Raw genomic sequence first — 12,750 nt, forward strand, 5'->3', positions numbered from 1 at the left:
TTTTTTTGAGTTATAGTCGTTTTACAATGTTGTGTCAAATTCCAGTGTTAGAGCACAATTTTCAGTTATACATGAACATACATATATTGTCACTCTTTTTTTTTTTTGCTGTGAGTAGGAAGATTTACTTTTTAAAAAAAGAGCCTGAAAGACCAGAATTGTGGAGTGCTGGCTTAATCAATGACTCCAGTTCAGCAGAAACACCCTCAAGAGCTGGCTGTAGCAGGCTGCCAGCTTGGCTGCACGTGGGACACAAAGTCGCACCATACACAGCCGCAGCGGCCCTCATCTGCCCTCACCGAATCACGCTGGATGGGAGGCCATTAAACAAGGATGGACAGAGACATGATCATCTGGTACTTGGGAACGGCTTCTCAAAATCAGATATTTGATCTCTGTCTTCATAGATGAGTCTGTCACACGGAGAATGAACTCCAAGCAGTGGGAACAGCAAGGCAGAAGGATAAAAGAGTAAGGCATGTCTGTACGAGAAAGCAAGAGGAGCTACCTGCTGGAGCACGGGGCGGACGTATGGAAGTCAGGGCAGGAAAAACAGCACCTGAGGTGCCTTGCATTAAAATTATGAAGGGCCCTGTAAGCCACGCTAAGGAGTGTGGACTTTATCCTGCAGACAACACGGAGTCAGCAGACTCGGCAGTGACATGATGAGATTTTTATTTTAGAAAAATAACTCTGAAAGACCCAGAGGTATATTAGGAGTGGGTGAGAGAGTACATGAAAGTGTTAAGACCAGAACAGTGGCTTTCACATTTTCTTGACTGTGACCCATAACAGCAAATATATTTTAATAATGATCACAGCATATGTATATACCTATGTATGTGTACATGGACACACACACAAAACTTTAAAAAAAATTGCCTTCGCTTTGAGATGTCTTCTGGTATCTCTACTCTTTTCAGAAAAGCAATTTTAGTCACCATGACTGTACTGATTTCATAGCCCTTTATGAATTACAACCTTTAATGTTAAGGACTCTGTAATTAGAAGGTAAAAATCTCACTGCAATAGCCCAGGTGAGAGACGATGAGGATGATGGTGGCAACTGTAGGGATGACAAAAAGAAACAAAGGAAACTTTAGAAGACTGGGATGGGTAAGACCATGTGTCCAGTTCAACATAAGAGGTAGGGCGGAAGGTGACAGAGCTAAAAGTAAGCTTCTACCCTCAATAACTAACTCAACAAAATTCTATGAACAAAAAAAAAAAAGAGAGTATGGAAGCTGTACCAGCCTAGGAGGCACAGGAAACGGAAATTAACCTAGATATGTGTATTTTTATAAATTTAGGAATGAAAAAATATATACAAGAACTCGGTAATTTTGACCCTGCAAACATTCTGATGGGACAGGGCAGAAATTTGTGTTTGACAAAGACTGAGACTGGAAATCAAAGGAATAAAACAGTGAATTCAAATAGCCTTTCAGCATAACCACACAGAGAGGAATATTCTAAGTCTTGTTTATTCACACATCTTCAAACAGGCTGTTCTAGCACAGGTGAGCAAACCATCAAGCCTGCTGGATTTTCATGAAAATGAGAGGCTGTGCCCTGCGGCTCTGGACGGTTAGGAGCACCACCACCCGCCACACAGCTTCTGCTACCAGCTGTCTTATGCAGACATCACCTTTTGAAACTTCTTCTAAACCTACAAATTCTCTAAAAGTTTTTTGTCATTTTTTGAAGTGTCATCTCTTTAATGCTAGCAGACACATAGGTGGCGCGCACGCTTGTAAATGCCAGTCATTTATAAATAAAATATTCTCCATATTAATATTTCTAACAATTACCATGTGAGTCAGAATGGAGCATCTTTACACTACACTGAAAGAAACAAGTTTAAACGTTAATATTTTCCAGTTTGAAATTCTTACTAGTATCAACAACTGCTTAATGAAATCCTAACTTCATTTTTGCTTTAGGGAACCTTATTTTCCACCTCCTATCAGGTTCCCTGTAGCCTGAACTTCCTGCTTAGGCTTAGAAGGTGACCAGGTCACCGAGGACAAAAGTTCAGCCACAGAAACTCGAGTCCTCCTTCCTCAGAGAGCACGGTGTACCCAAAGTCAACCTACGCAGGCCCCGTGGAAAATGATAGCTCTCTTGTCAAAAGTGTCACGGAGTTAGGACACTTCTCCCTTGTCCGCCTCAGACACCAAGGTTCCAGATGTCCCTGGGAGGCAGATTCGCTAACCAGTCCAGGTCCTTAATGACTTTCGAGTCCTACCACAGGAGTAGGGTTGATTTCAGTGGCCTTGAGATGCACAGGCCAACTGTTCTTAGGCAGCAGAAGTTCAACAGTTCAGCGACACTCCCTTTAGCATGGGGACAGTTTGAACTCACACATTCCTTGCTGCAACCTTGCTAATCCTGATTTGTTGAGTCATTACTGTGGCTGAGGTGACCACCACTCCTACTCTACTTAAGATCCTGTATTCCACCTGGCTCACATCTACTGCCACAACCAGTGTCCACATGCACACCTCGCTGCTGGTGGCCAAGCCAACCTTGTTTCCCGCCTACCCTGTGCATCTATTCTGAGCCAATGACTTCACCTCAGGTTCAGCCCTTCGGCTGGGAGATGACGTACAACCTTAAGGTCATACTGGGGCATAAGAACCTACTCGGCCTCCAGCACCTAAAGGAGTTCAAGTATCAAAGGCACAAGGCATTATAAACACACACACTTTTATCTCAGCCCCAGAAAATGCTACATGAGTTCATCTGACGTTTGCACTAACCACCCCTTAATGACACAGCTGGCCGGGCAGCTATCATGAGCTTGTCTCTGGCTACATGACACCAAAAGCATAAGCAACAAAAGAAAAAATAGAGAAACTGGACTACGCTGAAATTTAAAACTTGGGTGCTGCAAACAATACCATCAAGAAAGTAAAAAGAGTGGCTCACAGTGAAACAGAATGTGACAATGAATTTATGTATGTTCATGTATAACTGAAAAATTGTGCTCTGCACTGGAATTTGACACAACATTGTAAAATGACTATAACTCAAAAAAAAAGGTAAAAAAATTGAAAAAAAAAGTAAAAAGATAACCTATAAAATGGGAGATAGGAGAAATATATTTGCAAATATGGCAGATGGAAAAGCAGTGGGGGCTGGGAGGGGTAGGGAATTAATTAGGAGTTCGGAATCAACATACACACTACTATATATAAAATAGATAAACAACAAGGAAAAAGCACAGGAAACTAATCCAATGTCTTGTAATAACCTATAATGGAAACCTGAAGAAGAATAGATAGATATAACTGTTACGTATAACTGAATCACTTTGCTGTACATCTGACACTAATACAACATTGTAAATTAACTAATTTCAATTTTTAAAAATGGTGAAAAATATGCAGAATAGGAGAAAATATTTCTAAATCATATATATGAAACTCTTAATTCAATAATAGAAAGACAAATAATCAAATTAACAAATGGGCAAAGGATTAAAACAGGTATTTCTCCAAATTCTCCAAAGACACACGAATGGAATAGCACATGTAAGATGATCAGCACTTTAGGGAAATGCAAATTAAAACCACAAGGAGAAAACACCTCACACCCATTAGAACAGCTAAAATCAGAAAGATGGATGATAAGAGCGTTGAGAATGTGGGGAGACTGGATCTCTTGTCCACTGTTGGTGGGAATGTAAGATGGTGTAGCTGTTTGGGAACGGTCTAGCAGTTTCTCAAACCCTTAAATGTGGTGTTAGCATACAACTCAGCAACTCCACTCCTAGGTATATATCCATAAGAAATGAAAACATACGTCCACAGAAAAACTTGAACTCTGATGCTCACAACAGTATATTCATAATAGTCAAGAAGTGAAAAGAACTCAAATGTCCATCGACTGATGAACTGATAAAATGTGTCACATCACACAGTAGAGTATCATTCAACATAAAAAGGAAGGACGTACTGATACATGTCACACGGATGGACCTCGAAAACATTATGCGAAGTCAAAGACAGCACTTCACAAAAGACCACATCCGGTATGATTCCACTTACAGAAAATGTCCAGCATAGGCAAATCCACAGAGTAAATCAGTGGTTGCCTATGGCTTGGGGGGATGGAGGAGACCAGGGAGTGACTGGCAGTGTTAATAAGATTTCTTTCTCCGGTGATAAAAATGTTCTAAACTTAGATTGTGGTGATTGCTTCACAACTCTGTGCATAATACCAAAAACACTGACTATATACTTTAAATGGATGAATTTTACAGTATGAGAATTATATCTCAATAATGATGTTAACAAAATGGTAATTACTGTATAACACAGTGAGGTGTTCATTATAACCACTACATTAACGAGGGTCTTTAACCAAGACTGAGGTTGCCACCAGTCACTGCTTCCTCAAGAAAGTGATGCCTGAACTGGTCCCAAAGGATGAGCAGGAGTGAGCCAGGCTCCGGGAGGAAAAAGGCCACTAGATGCAGAAGGAACAGTGCTGGGGAGAGGTCCAAAAGTGAGAAAAATCACATGACAACAATTATTCATTAAGTGTAGAGGACAATGCAGAGAACTAGTAAGGGAGAAGGCTGAAGATGGAGGTAGGTTTTTAAGTTCTTGGCAATTACTGAGCATTAGTGAATTACTGGTGCTAACCTACTGAGGCAGAGGGATGGCATTCATAGCCCTATCCTTCACCGCCTCCTCCTCGTATCTACACCCTTTGTCATGGGAACTTGGAGCTCCCTTCACTAAAGAGGCAGTCTCTTTTCCTTACCCCTTGAATCTGGCGGGGCTATGTGACTTGCTTTGCCTAACAGGGATATTAGCAGACCTGATTTAGCAGACTTGAGGAGTGCTTGTGTGACAGGCCTTGCTTGCCCTGTACTTCCTGGAAGATGAAAGACATGTGGAGCAAATCTAGTTGCCCCCATTGACCCAGCTGAGGCCATTCCAGATCAGTTCATAGCCAGCTGACCCCAGATACATGAGCAAGCAGGGCCAAGAACAGCAGAGCCCTAGTTGACCCAAAGGTGAGACAGTCCAGCCAAGCCCACCTGGGATCAGCTAACCTACAGACTCACACATTTAGTATTTACTGTTACGTGTCACTGAGGTCTTTGTGGGTGGTTGTTACCCGGCATTATCATGGGATCAACTAACTGACAGACTGCTCATGAAGTGCTGAGCAATGTTTTTCAACTGGTTGTGGAAATGACAGTCTCTTGGAGGACAAAAGCAAGGGATTTGGAGTCTGACACTCACCACCTGTTCTCCTACTTAGTGCAAGGGTGTCTTGGAGCAAGATGCAGCATCAAATTCTACTCCATAAATTATTCTGGGCCAAAATGATTGACTGTGTTTTAAGAGTCAATGTCAACTAAAATACCATCTTAGCTATAAGAGAATCTCATTAAAGCACCTTAAGAACATACATCCTAGGAGAGACGGGGAGTGACTGCTGAATGGGTACAGGGCTTCTTTTTGAGTGATGAAAATGGTTCTGGAATTAGATCATGGTAATGATTATACAACATTGTGAAATATACTGAAAATCACTTAATTGTATACTTTATAGTGGTTAAATGTGAATTTTATCTTGATAAAACAAAAAAGAACATATGCCCTTGAGCAATACTGTAACCAGTTATAACCTGCCAGTTGCAGGTACATTAAAAACCACAGGAGTCTCTGGCTTTAGAATTGCTATTTCCCTCTGGCAGAGACTAGACAACTGGCCTAATTGTCAACAAGGCCATCTCTAGCTCATGATAATCAAACCCCATCAGCCATATGCAGTATCGAGCTCAGATGTTTACTGATGCTCTGTAAACACTAAGCGCTCCTCAAGTGCTTTGTAAGTGATTTTTCTCAAAGAGGGCATGGTGGCATTCTGGGTGGGACAATTCTTCTACTGTACTTATCTCTGGCCATTCCCCACCCTTTTCCAACCACCTCTGTGAGTCCTCATAGAACTATAAAGTAGAGATTATATTGTTAATGAAGAAACTGAGGGTTGAAGAGGTTGAGTTAATTATCTTGGGTCACAAAGCCATTAAGTGGTGGTGCTGGAGTCACCAGTCAGGCAGTCTGACTCCAACGCCTGAATTCTCTACAAGGGGGAAAGGTGATTGTGTATCTAATACACCCAAACATGGTATCCAGTAACTTTACGTACAAGGATTAGCTCTTAACCTCTGTGATCTAGAGAGTCAAAGGCCAAGGGAGAGATCAATAAAAGCACAAATTTCTTTTTATATTTATAAAAGATTTTTCCACAAACGAATTATGATCATAATCATGATTAATACAGGAATGGCCACAGCTAAATCTCTACTGCTCTTGTACAGACAACCTAAGGAACTCAGATGAGCAATTTATCCTGAGAGGAAACGTGTATACACGTCACATGGGCAGTCTAATGACCTAACCGGCCTGTAATCTGAGGGACTAAATAATGGTTCTTGTAAAAAAAAAAATGGACTGGCTACTCTTAAGAACAACCACATGGAACCAGACCTCGAGTCTTAGCAAAGTTAAGAAGCAGGTCAGGAGCCGAAGCCCAGCAGTCAAAGCCGCTGCTCTCTCACAGCCCTCCTCCCTGGGTGCTAACTTACTGAACATTTCTTGGTCAAGTGTACAAAGAAGCTTTGATGAACTGCACTAAATACAGGACCCCGTCAGACCAGCAGTTTATAAAGCTGGACAAGCCTCTGCCAGAAAGAAAGAAACCTCAATCACCAGATGCCCATGTTAAATTAAGTGGCTGTCTGCAAGTCTGCCCTCATCACTTAAGCAGGTGGACACAGGCCTTCCCATACGGATTAAAACTGAAAACTGAACTTTCCTGAGGCAATATGAAGTTTACAGAAATATTTTATTTTGTTATGTCCCCAAACAACTTATCCAAACTGGTGTTCTGTAAGTCACTGTGCAGGGTTTTATTTTTGTTCATTTTCTCCTCTTCCCAATCAAGAAGACTTCAACTAAGGAACTGAACAGAAGGGCTGGTTCCTTCCTTCTAATTCTTCTCATTCTTCAAATCTTCCCCGTCTCATCCCAAGTAAAAACATATCCTAAGGAATGTTACAACAGTTACTTTTACAAACCAACCCTTTTCTTCTGGGTATACTAAAATCTCAATAAATGAGTTTATTAAGGTCCCAATAAGCTGATTTTCTTCTGTTTAACATGTGACCTCAGTTATTGATTCAGCCTTCTGAAACAAACCCTTTCTTTCTTAAATGGACTAACATTCTTATGTTACCTCTATACAAAAGACCTGTTTTTGCAATCCGATTAAAAAATGGGCAGAAGACCTGAACAGACATTTTTCCAAAAAAAACCACATAAAACGTGGTTAACAGGCACATGAAAAAGATGCTCAACATCACTAATCATGAGAAAAATGCAAACCAAAACCACAATAAGACATCACCTCACACCCATCAGAGTGGCCATCATCAAAAAGACCACAAATAACAAATGTTGGCAAGGATGTGGAGAAAAGGGAACCCTAGACACTGTTGGTAGAAATGTAAACTGGTGCAGCCACTATGGAAAACAGAATGGAGGTTCCTCAAAAAAACTGAAAATAGAGCTACCAACTACCGCATGATCCAGCAATTCTACTCCTGAGTATGTATCTGAAGAACATGAAAACACTAATCTGAAAAGACACATGCACCCCAATATTCAGAGCAGCATTATTTACAATAGCCAAGATACGAAACAACCTAAATGTTCATCGATAGACAACTGGATAAAGAAGTTGTGGTGTGTACACACACACACACACACACACACACACACACACAATGGAATACTACTCAGCCATAAAAATGAAATTCTGCCACTTGGAAGAACATGAATGGACCTAGAGGGTATTATGCTTAGTGAAGTAAGTCAGAGAAAGACAAATACTCTAAGATGTTATCACTTATATTTAGATTCTAAAGTATAAAACAAACGAATGAATGTAACAAAACAGAACCAGACTCAGATAAACAGAACAAACTAATGGCTACCAGCAGGGAGAGGGACCGGGGAAGGGGAAAGATAGGAGAAGGGGATTAAGCAAAACAAACTACTATGTATAAATTAAGTAAGAAACAAGTATATATTGTACAGCACAGAGAAATACAAGCATTATTTTGTAATAACTTTAAATGAAGTATAATCTAAAAAATATCAAATCACTATGTTGTATACCTGAAACTAACAATATTGTAAATCAACTAAATCAACTAACTATACTTCAATTTTTTAAAACAGACCTTAGTTTTAAAAAAGAAATGCACCATGATTTCTTCACACCTATAATTCTATTTTCCCACTAATTCAATTGGGCCTTGCCATTAATCAGTATTCCTCCCATAGCCAGTTCCATGTAACTGAAGGTCAGTCTTAGCTAATGGAATTCAAGATCAGTAGACTCAACCAAGACACTCTGGGTGACTTTATAGTTCTAGTATGCCCAGCCTCCATTTATCATTCTTGTATTTCCTCAGGAGTAAGATGAAGATGATGATAATAGCAGCAGTAGTAATAATGGTGGCAGGCCACACTTAACCGGGCAATTTTCAGTACAGTTGGCCCTCTGCATCCTCAGATGTGGAACTTGTGCATTCAGAGCAGCATTATTTACAATACACTACATTATTTGCACTACACCACTGTGTACAAGGGACTTGAGAATCTGTAGATTTTTGTATCTGTGAGGGAATCCTGGAACCAACCCCCTACAGATACTGAGAGACAACTGTACTTCACTTTTCTCAAGTATTAATCTAACCCCACAAAATGGGAGCGATTATTACCCAAATTTTCCAGCTAAGGAACTACAGCACAGAGATGTTAAATAAGTCGCTCAAGATCGGAACTAGTGTAGAACTGAGCCTGATCTGAACACAGTCAGTCTGACTCCAGGCCTCACATTCTGAACCACTAATGCTACACTGCCTCTCTCGCTATAAATGAGAATTTAACTTGGAACTTAGTCACCAGAAAATAGTTTTAGTTAATCAAGTAAACAATTATAGATAAAATTCATATTCACAACCCTTTTCTTACATGGCAATTCGCAGAGTTTCTAAAACACTGCAAAAAACAGTCACTTTAATATGTCAGAGAGAATCTGAAATAGGCAACAGTGAGAAAGCCTTTGTTTAGCCAACAATGCAGTAGCTCACTAACAGAGGCTACACAAACACAGCTCTCCTAACAATGCTGCGTGCTAGTAAAGAAACGTTTCACATAGGATTACCTTGTTTTCTTCTATGTTCCTTTTCAACTTTTCTTCCAAGTCCCTGGTCTCTTCTGAGCCCTCGTTATTTCTCTGCTCATAATTTTCACGAGCTACCTTAAGCTGCTCTTGTAAAACCTGGTACTCCTTTTCAATCTGTGAAATATCCCCCTAAAAGCACAATACAAAATTACCTATTAAAAGTAGTTAAAAATGCCTTTTTCTGATCTTGTCCTGAACAAGATAAAATAAACAAAGGAGACTATAAGGCAGATGAAAATTCACAAGGGAAATATCACAGTACTTCAAGAATTAAAAACCCCTTACACTGTTTAGCAAAGCTAGCTCTTAAAAAAAAATTCGTATACTGGAATTCAAAAGGAAACATTTCAAACTGTACTATAATTAGCTCTGAATATTTGTCTTTGAAGGGTTCAGTATTAAATTAACAGTTTGATGTGAATGACATCCTTCACAATTAACATCAAGAATTATTTATTAGGCTTAAAAACTGTAAATATTATTCATATTTTAGATATGAACAGAACATGTTAACTTTGGTCTTACTTTTACAAAGTGTTTCAAATGGATAGTTGCTGATTATTTCAAAAATACAAGTTAAAATACTATCAGTGAATTATTTTCAGTTATGTAACTGTCTCCTGGACAGATTTAAAAAAAAGCGAACAGAAGCCATATCGTAATGTGAAATGTTGGCAAACAATAAACATCATTTATGTATTTTTTTAAGCCTTTCATACTACTAAGACTGTCAGCAATCACACATTTGTGTCTGAAAGGAGCATCTGTTAGATGCTGGCAACTCCTCCCAGCTACAGGTAACTGCTCTACCCAGATACAAGGGGCCTTGGCAGCCAGGCTTCGGAAATCTGTTCCAGTGCACAGACTTGGTCCGTCTTCCCCATCTCCCGTACCTCAGCGTCTGCCAAGTGTAAAACGGCAGGGAATCAAGATTCTGAAATTTGTGAATTATCAGTTACAGAACTGTGACCTATGGCCATGGTGACCATATACGCCCGTTTGCTGTGGAGAGTCCTAGTTTTTGTCTGTCTAGACTGAAAGTTCAGCACTATAAACACAGTCCATGTTTAAATACTCAATTACACAACCCACGAGCAAGCTTTTATGGTTTCAGATCTCAGTTATTTCTGTTTTGATTCTCAATTTAGCAAAGGGATCACAATGAATAGCAACTTGTTATTATGAATTAAATCATGTGCCCCAGATTGCCAGAGGAGACAGGCAGTGTGTTATATGCCATCTCTGCCATTACACTTAACCTTCACCTCAATTCTGTAAGAAATATGTTATTTTCAGTTTTTATAGGTCAGAAAACCAAAGATTAGAGAAGTTAGGCGACTTCTCAAAGTCCCAGGAGAAAGCAGCAGTGCTGGGAATAGCTGATAACTCTCACTGCTTAAGAAGCCAGCCATCACCTATGCTAACACCAAGGTCTGGAAAACTAAGAACTAATTTAATAAAATGTCTGTGAATTTTCCCAACACTGATCAAAGTATTAATTCAAGGGTCAAAGACACTGATTCAAGCAACAGCACATACTTGGTTAAAAGCTAAGCACAGTATAAGAAATCAATACCCCTCATTCTACTTGGTATACACTCATTGAGGCAAAAATGTTCCCCACAGCACTGTAAGCATGAAAAGCTTTACATAATCTAAATGTTTAAGGATAAGAAACTGGTCAAATAAATTATCATACCTTCATACAATGGAATACCAAGCATGCATTAAAAATGATGGTAAAGGTCTGTATTTACTGACATGGAAAAAAGTCCACAATCTATTAAGACTGAAAGTTTCAAGTACAACATATATGGTACAGTCCCATCTTTTAAAAAACATTGCTTACCCTTTTAAGTGCAAATGTTAAAACAAAGCCTGGAAGGCTGCACATCAAAATACAAACATAGATGATAGGTATGTAGATGATTTTCAATTTCTCCTTCATAATTTTCAGTATTGTTCATTAACAAAAGTTCGTAATTGGCTAAAACTGAAAAGCCATCTGTACAAATAACAGGAGGCAACACAAAATTCTAACCTTACTTCTTCCTACTTAATTACACATCTGATCTTATAAATCATTCCTTATCAGAAATGATAGAATTGCTTCATTTTTAAATGACACAGTAATATTCATTATATGGATGTGCCGTAATTCATTTAATTAGTCTAGTATCGATGGATATTCAGGTTGTATTCAATTTTTTGTTGACATAAATACAGATAAAACAAATATACAAATATCCTGTTCACCGGTCTCTGTACACATATATGAGAGCAGGTAAATTCCAAACTGCCTTCCCCAGACATTGACATTTTTATATTCTTTCAATAACGTGTAAGCGATTGTTTTTCTTACTTCATGTGGGGTTGGGCACCTTTTTATGTGTTTAAAAGTCGTCCATCTTTGTTTTATTGCGGATTGTTACTCCCACCCATTCCCATCTTTGTGTTAGATTATCTTCTTCTTACTAACCTACAGAAACTTTGTATGTTAAGCAAGGAAATTAGTTCTCTATCTGTCCTATGCTGTAAATAATTTTTCTAGTTGGTCATGTGTGTTTTGATGTCACATGTATGTATATTTGTTCACATATATGTATGTTATGCATAGGTATATGCACATTATATATACCCACATGCATACTTTTTTGTCATGCTGTTCATTAATCCTATGGAAAAAAGTTCCCTTTTTTCCTGGGTACTTTTCTGGGTCTGTTTTTTTAATATTTAAATCTTTGATCTGCCTGGAATTTATTTTGCTATATGGAAGAGGTAGGGATTAAAATTAACTTTTTCTAGACGGCAACCTATTTCTCCTAACACCATGTATTTAATAATCTACTTTTTGCTCACCAATAGCTACCATTTTTATTAAACCTTGAATTTCCATATTTTGTTCTATTGTTCTCTTATTCTAATGGGCTATTTATGTGCTAACATAGATTTATATTATGTTTTGATATCTAGCTGCACGACTCCCCTTTACAGTTTTTTCCATGGGCATTCCTGGTATTTGTTTCTCCGTATGAAGTTTAGAATCAATTTGTCCAGTTTCAAATAAATTCTGTGCAGCAGCCAGCCACCAAGGTGGCCCCCAAGATCCTTGCCTCTTGGCATCATGCCATTGCATAATCCTCTCCCACAATGTTGGTGGGTTGGTCAGTATGACCAACAGGAGAAGCAATACACTGTGACTTCCTAAAGCAGGTCATGAAAACCATTGCTACTTCTGCCTTGGATCACCTATTCTGTGGAAAGCCAGGCCCCAGCAGGACACTTAAGCAGCCCAAGGCGGAGGTCCACAGGCAAGGGACTGAAGGCTTTTGCCAACAGCCAGCACCAATTTGCCAGGCATGTGAGTGAGCCGTCCTGGCAGCAGAACCTTGGATCCCAGTTATTCCTGCACATGACTGACCATGATCAGCATTTTGACTGCAACTCAAGAGATACCTGGAACCATCG

The 12,750-nt window shown here is 39.3% G+C and overlaps 1 protein-coding gene across 17 annotated transcripts in view; it reads right to left on the reverse strand.

Annotated features, from left to right (window-relative positions):
- The window catches only part of TTC3 (tetratricopeptide repeat domain 3), a 110,086-nt gene that overhangs the window by 22,621 nt on the left and 74,715 nt on the right, over positions 1 to 12,750 (reverse strand). For all 17 annotated transcript variants that reach the window (XM_006187475.3, XM_032467524.1, XM_014561598.2 and 14 more), the window contains one exon: positions 9,262 to 9,411. In XM_006187475.3, the coding sequence (XP_006187537.2) occupies positions 9,262 to 9,411 (150 nt within the window). The remainder of the gene's footprint in view (positions 1 to 9,261; positions 9,412 to 12,750) is intronic.

This window comes from Camelus ferus, chromosome 1, assembly GCF_009834535.1.
Source record: "Camelus ferus isolate YT-003-E chromosome 1, BCGSAC_Cfer_1.0, whole genome shotgun sequence".
Lineage (NCBI taxonomy): Eukaryota > Metazoa > Chordata > Mammalia > Artiodactyla > Camelidae > Camelus > Camelus ferus.